The 11,620-nt window shown below is 40.0% G+C and overlaps 2 protein-coding genes across 5 annotated transcripts in view; both read right to left on the bottom strand.

The window, feature by feature from the left end:
* The window catches only part of LOC109966880 (low-density lipoprotein receptor-like), a 25,059-nt gene extending 18,536 nt beyond the window's left edge, over positions 1–6,523 (bottom strand). Inside the window, exons 1-4 of one of the 4 annotated variants that reach the window (XM_020612094.1) lie at positions 6,236–6,254; positions 6,062–6,142; positions 4,746–4,880; positions 2,268–2,645 (exon numbers count right to left, since the gene is read on the bottom strand). In XM_020612094.1, the coding sequence (XP_020467750.1) occupies positions 2,268–2,645; positions 4,746–4,880; positions 6,062–6,142; positions 6,236–6,239 (598 nt within the window). In that variant the 5' untranslated portion in view covers positions 6,240–6,254. Of the gene's footprint in view, positions 1–2,267; positions 2,646–4,745; positions 4,881–5,506; positions 5,860–6,061 lie in introns of those variants that run through there. The other 3 variants (XM_020612093.1, XM_020612096.1, XM_020612095.1) reach the window with 3 other exon arrangements.
* Positions 6,524–6,788: 265 nt separating this feature from the next.
* On the bottom strand, positions 6,789–9,727 carry ndufa7 (NADH:ubiquinone oxidoreductase subunit A7). The gene is made up of 4 exons (XM_020612098.1): positions 9,572–9,727; positions 9,338–9,387; positions 7,343–7,480; positions 6,789–7,000 (listed from the first exon to the last, which is right to left on the bottom strand). Exons 1-4 carry the CDS (start codon positions 9,620–9,622, stop codon positions 6,913–6,915), a joined length of 327 nt encoding a protein of 108 aa, XP_020467754.1. The 5' UTR covers positions 9,623–9,727; the 3' UTR covers positions 6,789–6,912.
* Between the last annotated feature and the right edge of the window lie 1,893 nt (positions 9,728–11,620).

Here is an 11,620-nt window from a genome sequence, read left to right as displayed (position 1 = left end):
GACTAACAAGACCAAGAGTTTACAGCAGCTCTGTGAGGCCCTCATCAAATGTCAGCATCATCCAACTGGGCTTCATTCCTAACCGACCAGGTTAAGGATTCTGTTGTCATTAGATGCGTGATGTCTTTAATAAGCACTTTGTTGCTGTTGTTTTTTTTATCTGAAAACTCTACTCTGATGCAAAATTATACTGATGGAACTCAGCACCTACCCAGAGATCCGGTATCTCCTAGTTTTGCCCTTATACCAATGAAATCTTAAATACTCTTTATTCTACTGACCCAAAAAAGGCTGTTGGGGCAGATCAGCTGCATCCAGGTCTTTTGCAGTTGACTGCACCTCTTACTGTGGGATGCATTACTCATTTTGAATTTGACTTGATTCACAGAAAGCATTCCTGTTCTGTGGTAAACTGCCTATGTTGTATCACTGCATAACCTCAAATGACCCTCAATAACTTTCGCCCTATATCTAAACTCTCCTGTCTGGCTAAAACATTGGAGAGGTCTGTTAATAATTAGGTAAAGTTTTTTTTTTAACTAGTAATTGTAATTTGAATCTATGTCAGTCTTGCTTTAGACCTGGTTATAGCACTGTGACAGCAGCCTCAAAGATTTTTGGTGATACTGCACAGGAGAGAAAACTGGATAGTGATGCCGTTTTTATTGATTTATCCAAAGCTTCTGACTCTGTGGGTCACAACATTCTCTGGCAAAAACCTGCCCATATTGGATTTGATGAATGATACTTAAAAAAAAGCCATGTCAAATTGATAATTTAAATATAGCTGCAATGGTCGGTGCTGTCACTGACAAAGTCTCTACATATAAATATCTTGTCATCTGTTTAAATGACAAGCTGAGTTTAACTGCTTTGCTTAAGCCTAGACTTTTATTTCTCTCTAGAAAAAGATTTTCGTTTTAATGATTGTCACAGGAGGCAGTTGGTAGCAACAATTTTATCTGTTATAGATTATGGTGATATAATTTACAAAACCCTGAAACCATTTTACTCAATGTATCATGCTGCTATTAGATTTGTTACTGGAGATCCCTTTAGGACTCGCCATTATGAAATATATCAGAAAATAGGTTTCCATCTTTGACACTGGGAAGAGAGCATCATTATATTGTTATTCATTTATAAAGCCCTTCTTAATCATTTGCCTGAATATATTACATGCCTCCTGAGTTATAAATCATTAACATAACAGGCCATTTCATGTTCTGCAACCCTTTTGTCAATACAGAAGGTGGAAAGATGTCTCTTCCATTACTATGACCTAGTGGTGGGCAAGTGAAGCCTCATGAAGTACTGAGGCTTTCCTAACAATTGTGCCGAAAACGATTCAAAGCTTCAAGACTTCAGTGACGGTGACATCTGGTGGTCAACTAAAGCCATAGCAGCCTCTAAAGAGCACGACTGAAGCACTGGCACTGTTTCAATCCCATGACAGCAATAAAAGTTCAGAAAAGTCTGTGTGGTCATTCAAGTGTTTTGTTCATTCATACCAAATAATGAACAAAACACTTGAATGACCAGTGTCACCACGTGACACTGGTGTTTTGATACAAGCTCCGACACAGCGTTTCGAATCACTCCGCTTCAGGACGAGTGACACAAGCTCCAAAGCCTCGGTATCATTTGCCCATCACTACTATGACCACAAAAATTGAATATTTTGCAGAAAAAGACAAGACTGGCTATTCTCATTCCATATTTTCAATTTAAACAGCTTTTATATATGATCTGGATACCGTGTTTTATTGTGATTTTATTTATATTGATTTTCTGTATATTATTGTTTTAATGTGTGACTTGTGTTACTGGGTTTTTAAAACTGATTTTATTTGATCCATCTGTATATATGGTGTTAATTGTATGTCAGTGCATCGCTGAAAATGAGAGCTTGTTCTAAACTGGTTTGATGATGATGATGATGATTAGTGACCATGACTCAACTGAAAACTAGGGGAGTTAAAGGGTCCCTGTTCCTACACACTGGAAGACTTTCTGAAAAGCCACTGTGCAGAATAAAGTGGAACTATACAACTCTTCTGGTTGGGTAACAAACTACAACAACATTCTGAGGTTCTTGTTGAACATCTCATTCGAAAACTGGGGGAATTATTTTGCTGCTGTAAAAGCTTTCACTGCAAGAATCTGCTGCCATTCAGCCATGAGAACATTAATGCACCACAGTAATAACCCTTTTTTGGCCATTTCAACATTCTTCCAAGTAAGCACAGCCGTATGACATCACTCACCACAGTTGTCCTCATCGCTGCCATCGGAACAGTCTCGTGAGTGGTCACACCTCCAGACCTGGCGGATGCACTGCCCATCGCCACACTGAAACTCTGACGCTCTACATGTGGGAGACATCTGTGGGTGAGGTTGGAGCAAACCACACAACTCCCGCATCTCGTCCCAGCCATCTTTGCAGTCTGTCTGCCCATCGCATAGCTTGTTTCTAGGCAGGCAGGGGCCAGACAGCCCACAGGAGAAGAACCCAGTGGTGCAGTTCTGGCAGGAAGATTCGTCACTCCCGTCACCACACTCGTCGATGCCATTACAAAGATAACGCAGAGATATGCACCGTCTGCTGCGGCAGGCAAATTCTTCTTTCTTACACCAAACATAGCCTATGAAGAGTGACAGAGTTACAAATCAGAGCAACTGTCTGAAGTAGTCTGTCAGTGCAGCGTTTCAGTTTTTAGCAAATCAGGGAAAGAAAGTTCAGTATTATGGGACAAAGTGAATTTTATTTGTTATGATTAACTAACAGTGTTGAAATAAAATATGAATGTGCCATTCTGACGGTCTTTGGTCTTCACTTTTAGCTGCATTTCGAAGCAACTCTGCCTGATAGACACTGTAATTTTCTACTGGGATAAATAATGTACTCTATCTTCTATCATCTATCATCATTTGCAGCAGTTGAGTATAAAAAGCACAATAATGATACTACAGATAAATTAATAGTCATATTTAAATTTTAAAAAAGGCCTTTTTGACAAGGATCTCATGTCATATGTGCATCTTACATTTGTTGATTTGTTCATTTTCTTTACCCCACTGGGGGCTGTGCAACACGCCAGAAACACAACAAACACTAACACATTGTGACCTTGAAAAGTTGACATAGCAAACTTGTTAACAAGCAGTCATTTATTTACACAGCTCTGTTTTGGTTTCTACCATTTCCTGAGTAAATACCTGGTTCTTCACCAGGAGGTCACTGTGTCTGACTGAAGTCTTTGAGGCAGAAAAGCTGTCACACACATATTTTACTGGACTATTAGTGGAGTGATTTTTCTGTGACTGAGAAAAGCATTTCTTCTTTCATTGATTTTTCTCTTTTTCCAATTTCTTCCAGTCCAGCCATGTTCTGCTGCTGCAACGTAACCCTGCACTTCTGAGTTGAACAAAGTAAATATTGTTCACTTTCTGCAGTTTCCTGGAATTACAGTCCAACCAGTGACTTTCAGTCTCATTTCTCTGACCTCTAAGCAACACTGCCAATATTCATATCTACTGGCATGTTTATTTTTAACCCATAAATCGTGGATCTTTTGAGAATATTTTATTCTGCAGAGGTTTTCCACTGCAAACATGTAGCCTGTGGTTACTGCTGAACACTAAATCCTTTTGGAATTCATTATCAAAGCCTCTAATGACTTCCACTGAATCATAAAAGAAGCCTCCCCACACTGCAGCATAAAATAAAATTTCTTTGCAGCACAAAGTCTACGTTGCACAGTTTCCTGTAGGCCCAGAATCATGGAATTCAGATTAAAAACAAGCATCTACACTTGGCTTAAAATACAAGTTCTATTAGGAAACATATGGCAAAATTTATGATTCAGGACCTTTTGCTCTGGAAAAAAAAAAAAACAGTTCAGAAACTGAGTTAAACACACCCCTGCCTTAAAGTTAGTCACAATCAGCTAAAACTCCATTACACAACAACTGTACAGTAGGTAAAAGGGCACACAAAGACAAAGGCATACTGTAGTTATTGTCTGAACCTGTTAAAGTCCAGCAGAGCAGAAACTGGGAAAATCCCACACAGCTCACCTTTGATCTGTACAATCAGCAGTCAGTGTCAACCTAATAACGGCACTGTGTGTGTTTTAGGTATAATGTGTCCATTTTAGGTATGGTGCTGCCTCCATGCATCTACTTGTATTTCTGTTATTAGAAGTATTCACAGTCATGTTTTCTTTTCACACTCCCACCTTTGTGCCTGGGCTGCATGGTTTTATTCTTGCACTTACTTTAATGTTAAAGTAATTATCTGCTTTTCTGTAGCAACTAAAGATTTACTTATAAAATCCTTTTAGTTAATGGATCACTGAGGTTTTATTTCTTGTCTTTCTTAATAATTATGGAGAAACAGCATTCAGTTTTTATGCAACACATATCTGGAACAAACACCCAGAAAACCTGGCATCTGCTCCAACACTGTTATTTTACATTATTTTTCCATTTGCTCCCCCTTAATTAAATTAAATTTTGACTATCCTTTCATATCATGCTCTACAATGAAACTGCAATGTAATTTTTAACATTTTATCTTCAGCTTTATTTTCATTTAAAAATAAATGTATTTATTTTAATAGATTTTTAAAGTTCTTGTCTCAATGCCTTTTAAAGTCTTATATGAGGAACCTTGAATTACCTTGTTGAAGTGTGTGCATGGTGTGTGTGAAATGAAATCACTTTGTCAGCATAGTACTCACTACAGTGGTGTTCATCTGAATCGTCTTCACAGTCTGCGTGTCCGTCACAAACACTCAGCCTTGGGATGCATGAACCATCACTGCACCTGAACTCCAGCGTCTGGTGGCAGGTGGGCAAAGAGCCACTTGTAGCATCTGAAACATGCAGACAGTTTACAGTTAGTCTGTAGGATGTCAATCAATAAAATAAGAAGTCTGAAAAATCGCGACAACTTATGGTATAACTAAATTCCATAGTTTGGGACACTGAGTCCAAGATATTGTTTTATCCCCAACAATGATGTTGCACTTTATAAAATATTAGAATGAACAAAAATGAGCATCAAAAATCATCATGTTACTCAGAAACTTAATGATTAAATTGGGGGTCCATTAGGCTTAGAAAATTACACTGATAATGCACTTTTTACTGTATTTGAGAACTGCAGGTTTCACTTACAAATCACTGCAAATAACGTCAAGTTAAATGTAGACATATAATGCAAATATTTGAAAACCTTGTGCCAAAAACAATTTTTACTCAGCCACTTGCAAATATATATCAATGCACTGTAAAGGAGGCAGCTGACATCTGAAGACTACCCCCTGATTTTTTCTCTTTCTAGCTTTCTATCGCCAAGTTTCGTGCATACGTTTCAGTTCATTCAAACTGACAGCCGGACAGAAAGCTTTCAGTCCCTCCCTCCATGCCACGGAAATAACACCGAACACAAGCAGATCGTCACTTTCACACAAATGCACGGGTATTTCCAGTATTTTACCCCAAATATGATGCAAGATCAAATGTGCGAGCAGAAGAAATACACCTCCAACATGCCCCATGCTCGATGTCCTCCACGGGTACGAAGCACGTGGCGCGGAAATATGACGCAATACCAGGTCCTGTCAAACTTCAGGTACAGAGAAATAGTCCATATATGCATATGTTGTTGTTTTGTTTTTTTTTTGTTTTTTTGTTGTTTTTTTGTTTTTTTACACTATGTAGTTTTACAAATAAAATTGTTGCTTCTGGTGTTCATTTCTAATGTGTTGCTTAATTGTAAATCGTTCACCATCTTGACCCTTGCGGAAGGTGATCGAATTGATGTTTAAATGTCTGCACAGGTGTTTCCAATCACATTTATGGATAAAGACGAAAGTCAAAGTAACTACATTCTAGGATTACACCCAGGTACGGGGGCGTTGCGAGACAACGCTCTACTGGGGCACAGGGCCCTCACAAATCACATCACAATTTTTTTTCTTGAATGTTTATTGCTTAGCCCACTATTCCACTGCCTGCTGCCAGTAGTAATGGATAGCTGGTGGTTACACACCTGTCTCCATAAAGGTCTGTGCGTAGACATCTTTCTCCACACTTTCCCTTCCTGCCTCAGGTTCACTTTTTTGTTGAATGCCTATAAAACAATTATTTGGACTGTGTGACAAGAGCATCAGATATGTTATAGGCTATTTATTAAATGCCAAATGAACAGCCCAACATTAACCACCCATCCTTTCCGCCACCGATAATCATGCTGTGTTCGTTTTTCCCGTGCTGGTGTGCCGCTTGTTACGCAGCGGGAAGGGCGGGGAAACTCGTTTAGTTAAACGTACAGCATGCACATGAGGCGGCGAGATGACGCCGATCTTCATCAGCTATTCTTTAATTTTAAACATGAGGTCTATACTTTTGAACACAAAGTGAACAGCTTATACCAGTGTGAATACTGCTCCAAAGTGCCCAGACACCAGGCCAAAATGGGTTTTATTTAGTCCAATCATGATTTCACACAATCTAGCTCAAGGAATGGATTTTCAAGCTCAGTGTGATCCAAATGCCATCTCTGCAGAGGTTCTGATTCATTATCAAAAGCTGAGCTGCTGGGAGATGGTGTCCACATCTTTTTTTTTTTTACCACAAACAGGCTGTTTGTCGTTATGTTGGACTCTAGTCAGTTACTGTACCTGTGTTTGTTATTCTTTTTACATTAAAAATGGATTTGCTGTTGCAACATTAGCACCCAGTACGTTCAAACTATTATTCACATAGCAGCAAAAATCAAACAATACAGCACATTTTATTAACAATTTCCATGGTACATGATCCAACCGGTGCCAACAACGGTCAGGCATCCACAGCACGTTTGAGTAATGTTGTTGATGCTGAAAGGGTTTGTGCCACTGCTCAGAGGTATGGCTGGTCTGTGGACAGTGGTGGCTCTTTATATACAGCTCCTGGGGTCACTGGAAGGCTTGGGGCTTTAGCGACCTGGCTAGAAGAGATCAAACCACAAATTCAGTTAAAAACTACAAATGGAAATTTTCACTGGCAGTAGGCCAGATGTTGGTCTCAGTCTTCATTTAGATTTTTTTTTTCCCAATGTTTTCCCAACAGTTGACTTTTTACATAAGTAACAGCTTAGCTAAATGCATGTGCTTAGCACAAACACATTTTCCTGCACCTACAAGTATGTGGCTCACTCTGTGATTATATAACCTGTGTGGTCATTTCCAGAAAACAGGAACAACATATGAAGATTTCAGCCCCGTTCATCATGTTTGCTTGCAATGTTAATTAGACTAAAGTATGATGTTGATGATAGATTGTCATTTACCTCCCAGCAGTGAGGGCCTTCTGTGAAGACATGACCACTGTGGCTGGTACAGACTCTCTACGTCCATCTCTGGTGTAGTAATAGTTACTGGCGAACTTGTGGCTCGGCCCTACTGGCAGTTTGGGTGGTGGCTGTGTCCTATAGGGAAAAACAATGTGAACAGAAGTTACTGTGAAAAACGGTCCACTTATAAAAGCTGTGGATGGATTTGAGTTCTAAGTTGTGGCAGTGACAATACTTTCTCTCTGGCTCTATACAAATTCTGCATCTTTTCTAGGACTGTCAGGTCCTAAACTTAGCAGCCTTTGAGACAAAACAAGAAAGCTGCATGTTATTTAGGGACTGGTGAGATGATGAATAGGATTCAGGATGATCAGTTTGAGTAACCAACGGATGACTTTAAAGTCTTATTGGATGCCAGTGGTTCTTTAGAGTGGATTTATGCTGAAAAACCTAAACAGGGGGATTTGATTAGATTGTGTGGTTGTGGATAGCAAAACTGAGAGTGCATACATACAACTTTGGAGCCCTAAACTCTAACTTGACTGATCAAACATCAGATCAACCAATTGTCAGCACAGCCCATTGACTGTATATAAAAACTGGATAAAGCCACCATCATTCAGTGGGTTTTCTGAAGCTTGTTGTTTGTGCCAGGCTACAAGCATGTTTATTTCTGATGTAAAGCTGGGCAATTTGGGAGCCAGCCAAAAGCGACCGTTCGAAGAACTGTAGGTTTTGGCACTTAAGCATTAGCTTCACTTCTCCGCCTCGGGGGTTGGCGCTTGACACAGCGAAGGGTTTTTTTTTCTACAACATACTGACACAAGTGACAGCAGTCTCCTGATGGACTGTCAGGATTCAGCTCTAATACTAGTTTGGGGTGATTTCCAATTGCTGCCAGATAATAAGGTAAGTATGAGCGTTGTTTTAATTTCACTTGTATTTAGACTGGAAAACTCATCCTCCAGCACCAGCAGCAGCCTCCACAGGTATTTCATTTTTATTTGATTCTGAATAAGGCATGACTAGTGACATTTCTGGTGATGATGATATTTTTCAGGTGGAGACTTTTGGATCAAAATGCACACAGAGCCAGGCACATGCAAAGCGCCACAGCTAATGCAATTGTGGAAGAGAAACGGGCTGATCCTCCCCTGGAAAGAACTGATGACCCCCCTCACATACTGGGCCACCCATAAAACTGTTTACCCAAACCTCTATGAATTATCCAAGCATTTCCTGTGTACCCCAGCCTCATCTGTGCCATGTGAACAGGTTTTTCCAAGGCTGGGGAAATGGTCTGTAAATGGAGAAACTGCTTGTGTCCGAACACTGTGGATTTACTGTTATTTTTCAATAAAAACTCATAAACAGTTACACAAACAAGCACACCCTCTTTACTCACATACCCATGAACCTCTTTACCAGTGAACCCCAAAACAAACTTTGTACAAATGACATCTGTCTGAATTTGTAGAACACATCTCATGAATGTAGCAGCACCATTTCAATGTTTAACACAAAATATAAGTGAAGAGCATATAGGGTTACACTCAGACGTGCCACATAAGAAACATGGTCTTCAACATGTGTCCATGTTTATTTTATTGTGCCAGCTTGAAACCATACAACCATGTAGTGTAGTCGAACAGGAATGTGCATGGTGAATCAAATCCCAAACAATCCATGAACCAATAAGTGACACATCTTGTTTGCACTTCATTTTCTTGACCACTAGATGTCCTACTTGAGCACTGTGTCATTGAAGCCTCGAGTAATGAACCATTTGTGTGAACGCTATGTCGAAGCTTCAACAAAGCCTCGACTGCCCATCACTATGTGTGGCAGTGGTATAACAAATTATCAACACGCTACTTAATTATCAGTATTAATAAGGTTCTATGTGTAAATGCGTCTGTGTTTATCAGCAATATAGGGAAGCTCAGTTAACCCACCTGAATTTTTCACAGGATGACATGGTGGAAGTCTTACCTCTTTGAAATCTCCTCATATCGCAGCTGCAATTTGGCTTGCAGGTCACGCTGAAAAATACCACCGAATTGATTATCTCATTTGCATTCTTGTAGTTCACAGTCTTACAGCTAGCTCTTTAACGCTAGCTAAAACCTTTAAACTATCCCTGTTCCAAAGTGTACTACGGAAACAGGCTCATATTATCCTTACAATGATTCCACTTTAAAGTTTGTCCATAGTTTTGTTGCTCACCCCTGTTAGAAAATTTCGCAGCCTCTGAATGATTTTTGTAGCAGTCGCCATGTTTGCTGTTGTGAAGGACACACAGCTTCTTCTCTAATGTGAAAATGTTTCTCAGCCCGTTACTGACACCTGACGGCTTGGAAGGAAAACTGTAGCAATACAGAGACTTCTTTCTTTCTTTCTTTCTTTCTTTCTTTCTTTCTTTTTTTCTATTGTTTAATGGCGGTTGGCAAACAGCTTTAGGTGCATTACTGTCACCTTCCACACTGGAGTGTTGATCAGCACGGTCTACTACTACTATTATAATAAAATAACCTCACTCAGTTCACATTATAATGCTTTGCTCAGTCCTTTACTCTCTAAAAACCTAAGAAGTGCTCTGTGTCTTATATCCCTACTAAAGTTCATTCCACCTGAGACAAACCATGACATGTTCCACCGTTTCCTGTACCCTACACAACTCACATTCCCCTGTATTATGCTTCTTTATCAACTTCAATGTACTTCTCAAACTAGTATGCCCACATCTCAGTCTTGATATCACATCTTCTTCTGTCTTATTCCTAGTACTTCCTCTCATTTCTCCTACGTTCCTGTACTGTAAAAGAACCGACCCATTTTACAGAAGCTCGTAGCACACATCATAAAAAGAATCTAAGTGTGGCATCAGGAAACGTTTGGGCACTGAAGCCATTTCCAGAGCTGATAAACTCTGTGACGCTTCAAGCCTTGTGGTAATGCTAGACAAATATGGGCTCTCTAAGTGACGGAGGCAAAGCCAAACTGTCATGTAGCTATTAATCAGAATCAGAATCAGCTTTATTGGCCAGGTGTGTTGGACACACGAGGAATTTGACTGTGGTACATCGGCATCAATGTGCCAACAGTAGACCAGCATAAGGCTGAGTAATATAACAAAACAGCAGTATTAACATCAATAACCATGCAAACAATGCAGAATAAGCAGTATAAACAGACAGGAAACAACGCAGACAACAAAGGAATGTTCTTTGAAATGAGATAAATAGGGATAAAAATTGAGTACTTAAAACAGAGTACTAGAGACCTGCATGAGTCTGTATAATCTGTACAATGAATATTTACAGGTATTGCTCTAAGGTTTATTGTCCAATTAACGATTTGTAGGAAAGTGTACCTTACACAGAAGTGTAGGTGCACCATTCCACTGTGCAGCAATGATTCACAACTAACAACCACACATGCCTGTTTACTGTTACTGTATTGCTGTTTAATATTATGGTTAATATTATTTTTAAGTCTCATTAAGATCAAAAACAATTTACCTGCAACATCACAGACACTAATTCAGCTGGATGTGGCCACTGGTGAGCAAATTTTTGCATCCTGCTCTCACAAACATAGTTTTTGATTCTTACTGCCACTCTTCTGTCACACAACAGTCCCGACACCTTTCTCCACCCACTCCAACCTGCCTACACTCGCCTCTTCACCTCTTTCCTACACTCCCCATCACACTGGACTGTTGACCCCAAATACTTAAACTCCTGCACCTTCTTGACCTCAGCCCCCTGTAACCTCACTGTTCCACTTCCCTCCCTCTCGTTCATTCACATGTATTCTGTCTTACTATGACTGACTTTCATTCCTCTTCTTTCCAGAGCAGACCTCCACCTTTCCAGGTGTTCCTCCACCTGCTCTCTGCTCTCACTACAGATCACAATGTCATCCGCAAACATCATTGTCCACGAAGATTCCTGTCTGACCTCATCTGTCAACCTGTCCATCACCATAGCAAACAAGAAGGGACTCAAAGCCGATCCTTGATGTAGCCCCACCTCCACCTTGAACTCCTCTGTCTGACCTACAGCACATCTCACTACTCCTCTCATACATATCCTGAACTACTCTGACGTACTTCTCTGCCACTCCTGACATCCTCATACAGTACCATAGCTCCTCTGTTGGCATTCTGTCGTATGCTTTCTCTAAATCCACAAAGACACAATGCAGCTCCTTCCGACCATCTCTATACTTCTCCATTAACATTCTCAGAGCAAAAATTGCATCAGTAGTGCT

This window comes from Monopterus albus, unplaced genomic scaffold (genome assembly GCF_001952655.1).
Source record: "Monopterus albus unplaced genomic scaffold, M_albus_1.0 scaffold120.1, whole genome shotgun sequence".
NCBI classification, from domain to species: Eukaryota; Metazoa; Chordata; class Actinopteri; order Synbranchiformes; family Synbranchidae; genus Monopterus; species Monopterus albus.
Note: the sequence above shows the minus strand (reverse complement) of the source record. Positions and strands in the feature narration are given on the sequence as shown.

Bases quoted from the DNA above. Each gene is read 5' to 3' on its own strand.
- ndufa7 (XM_020612098.1), bottom strand. From the start codon at position 9,622: ATGGCGACTGCTACAAAAATCATTCAGAGGCTGCGAAATTTTCTAACA. The intron at 7,481-9,337 runs GTAAGACTTCCA...TTTTCCCTATAG, and splicing joins TATGAGGAGATTTCAAAGAG to GACACAGCCACCACCCAAAC. The intron at 7,001-7,342 runs GTAAATGACAAT...GATCTCTTCTAG, and splicing joins AAGGCCCTCACTGCTGGGAG to CCAGGTCGCTAAAGCCCCAA.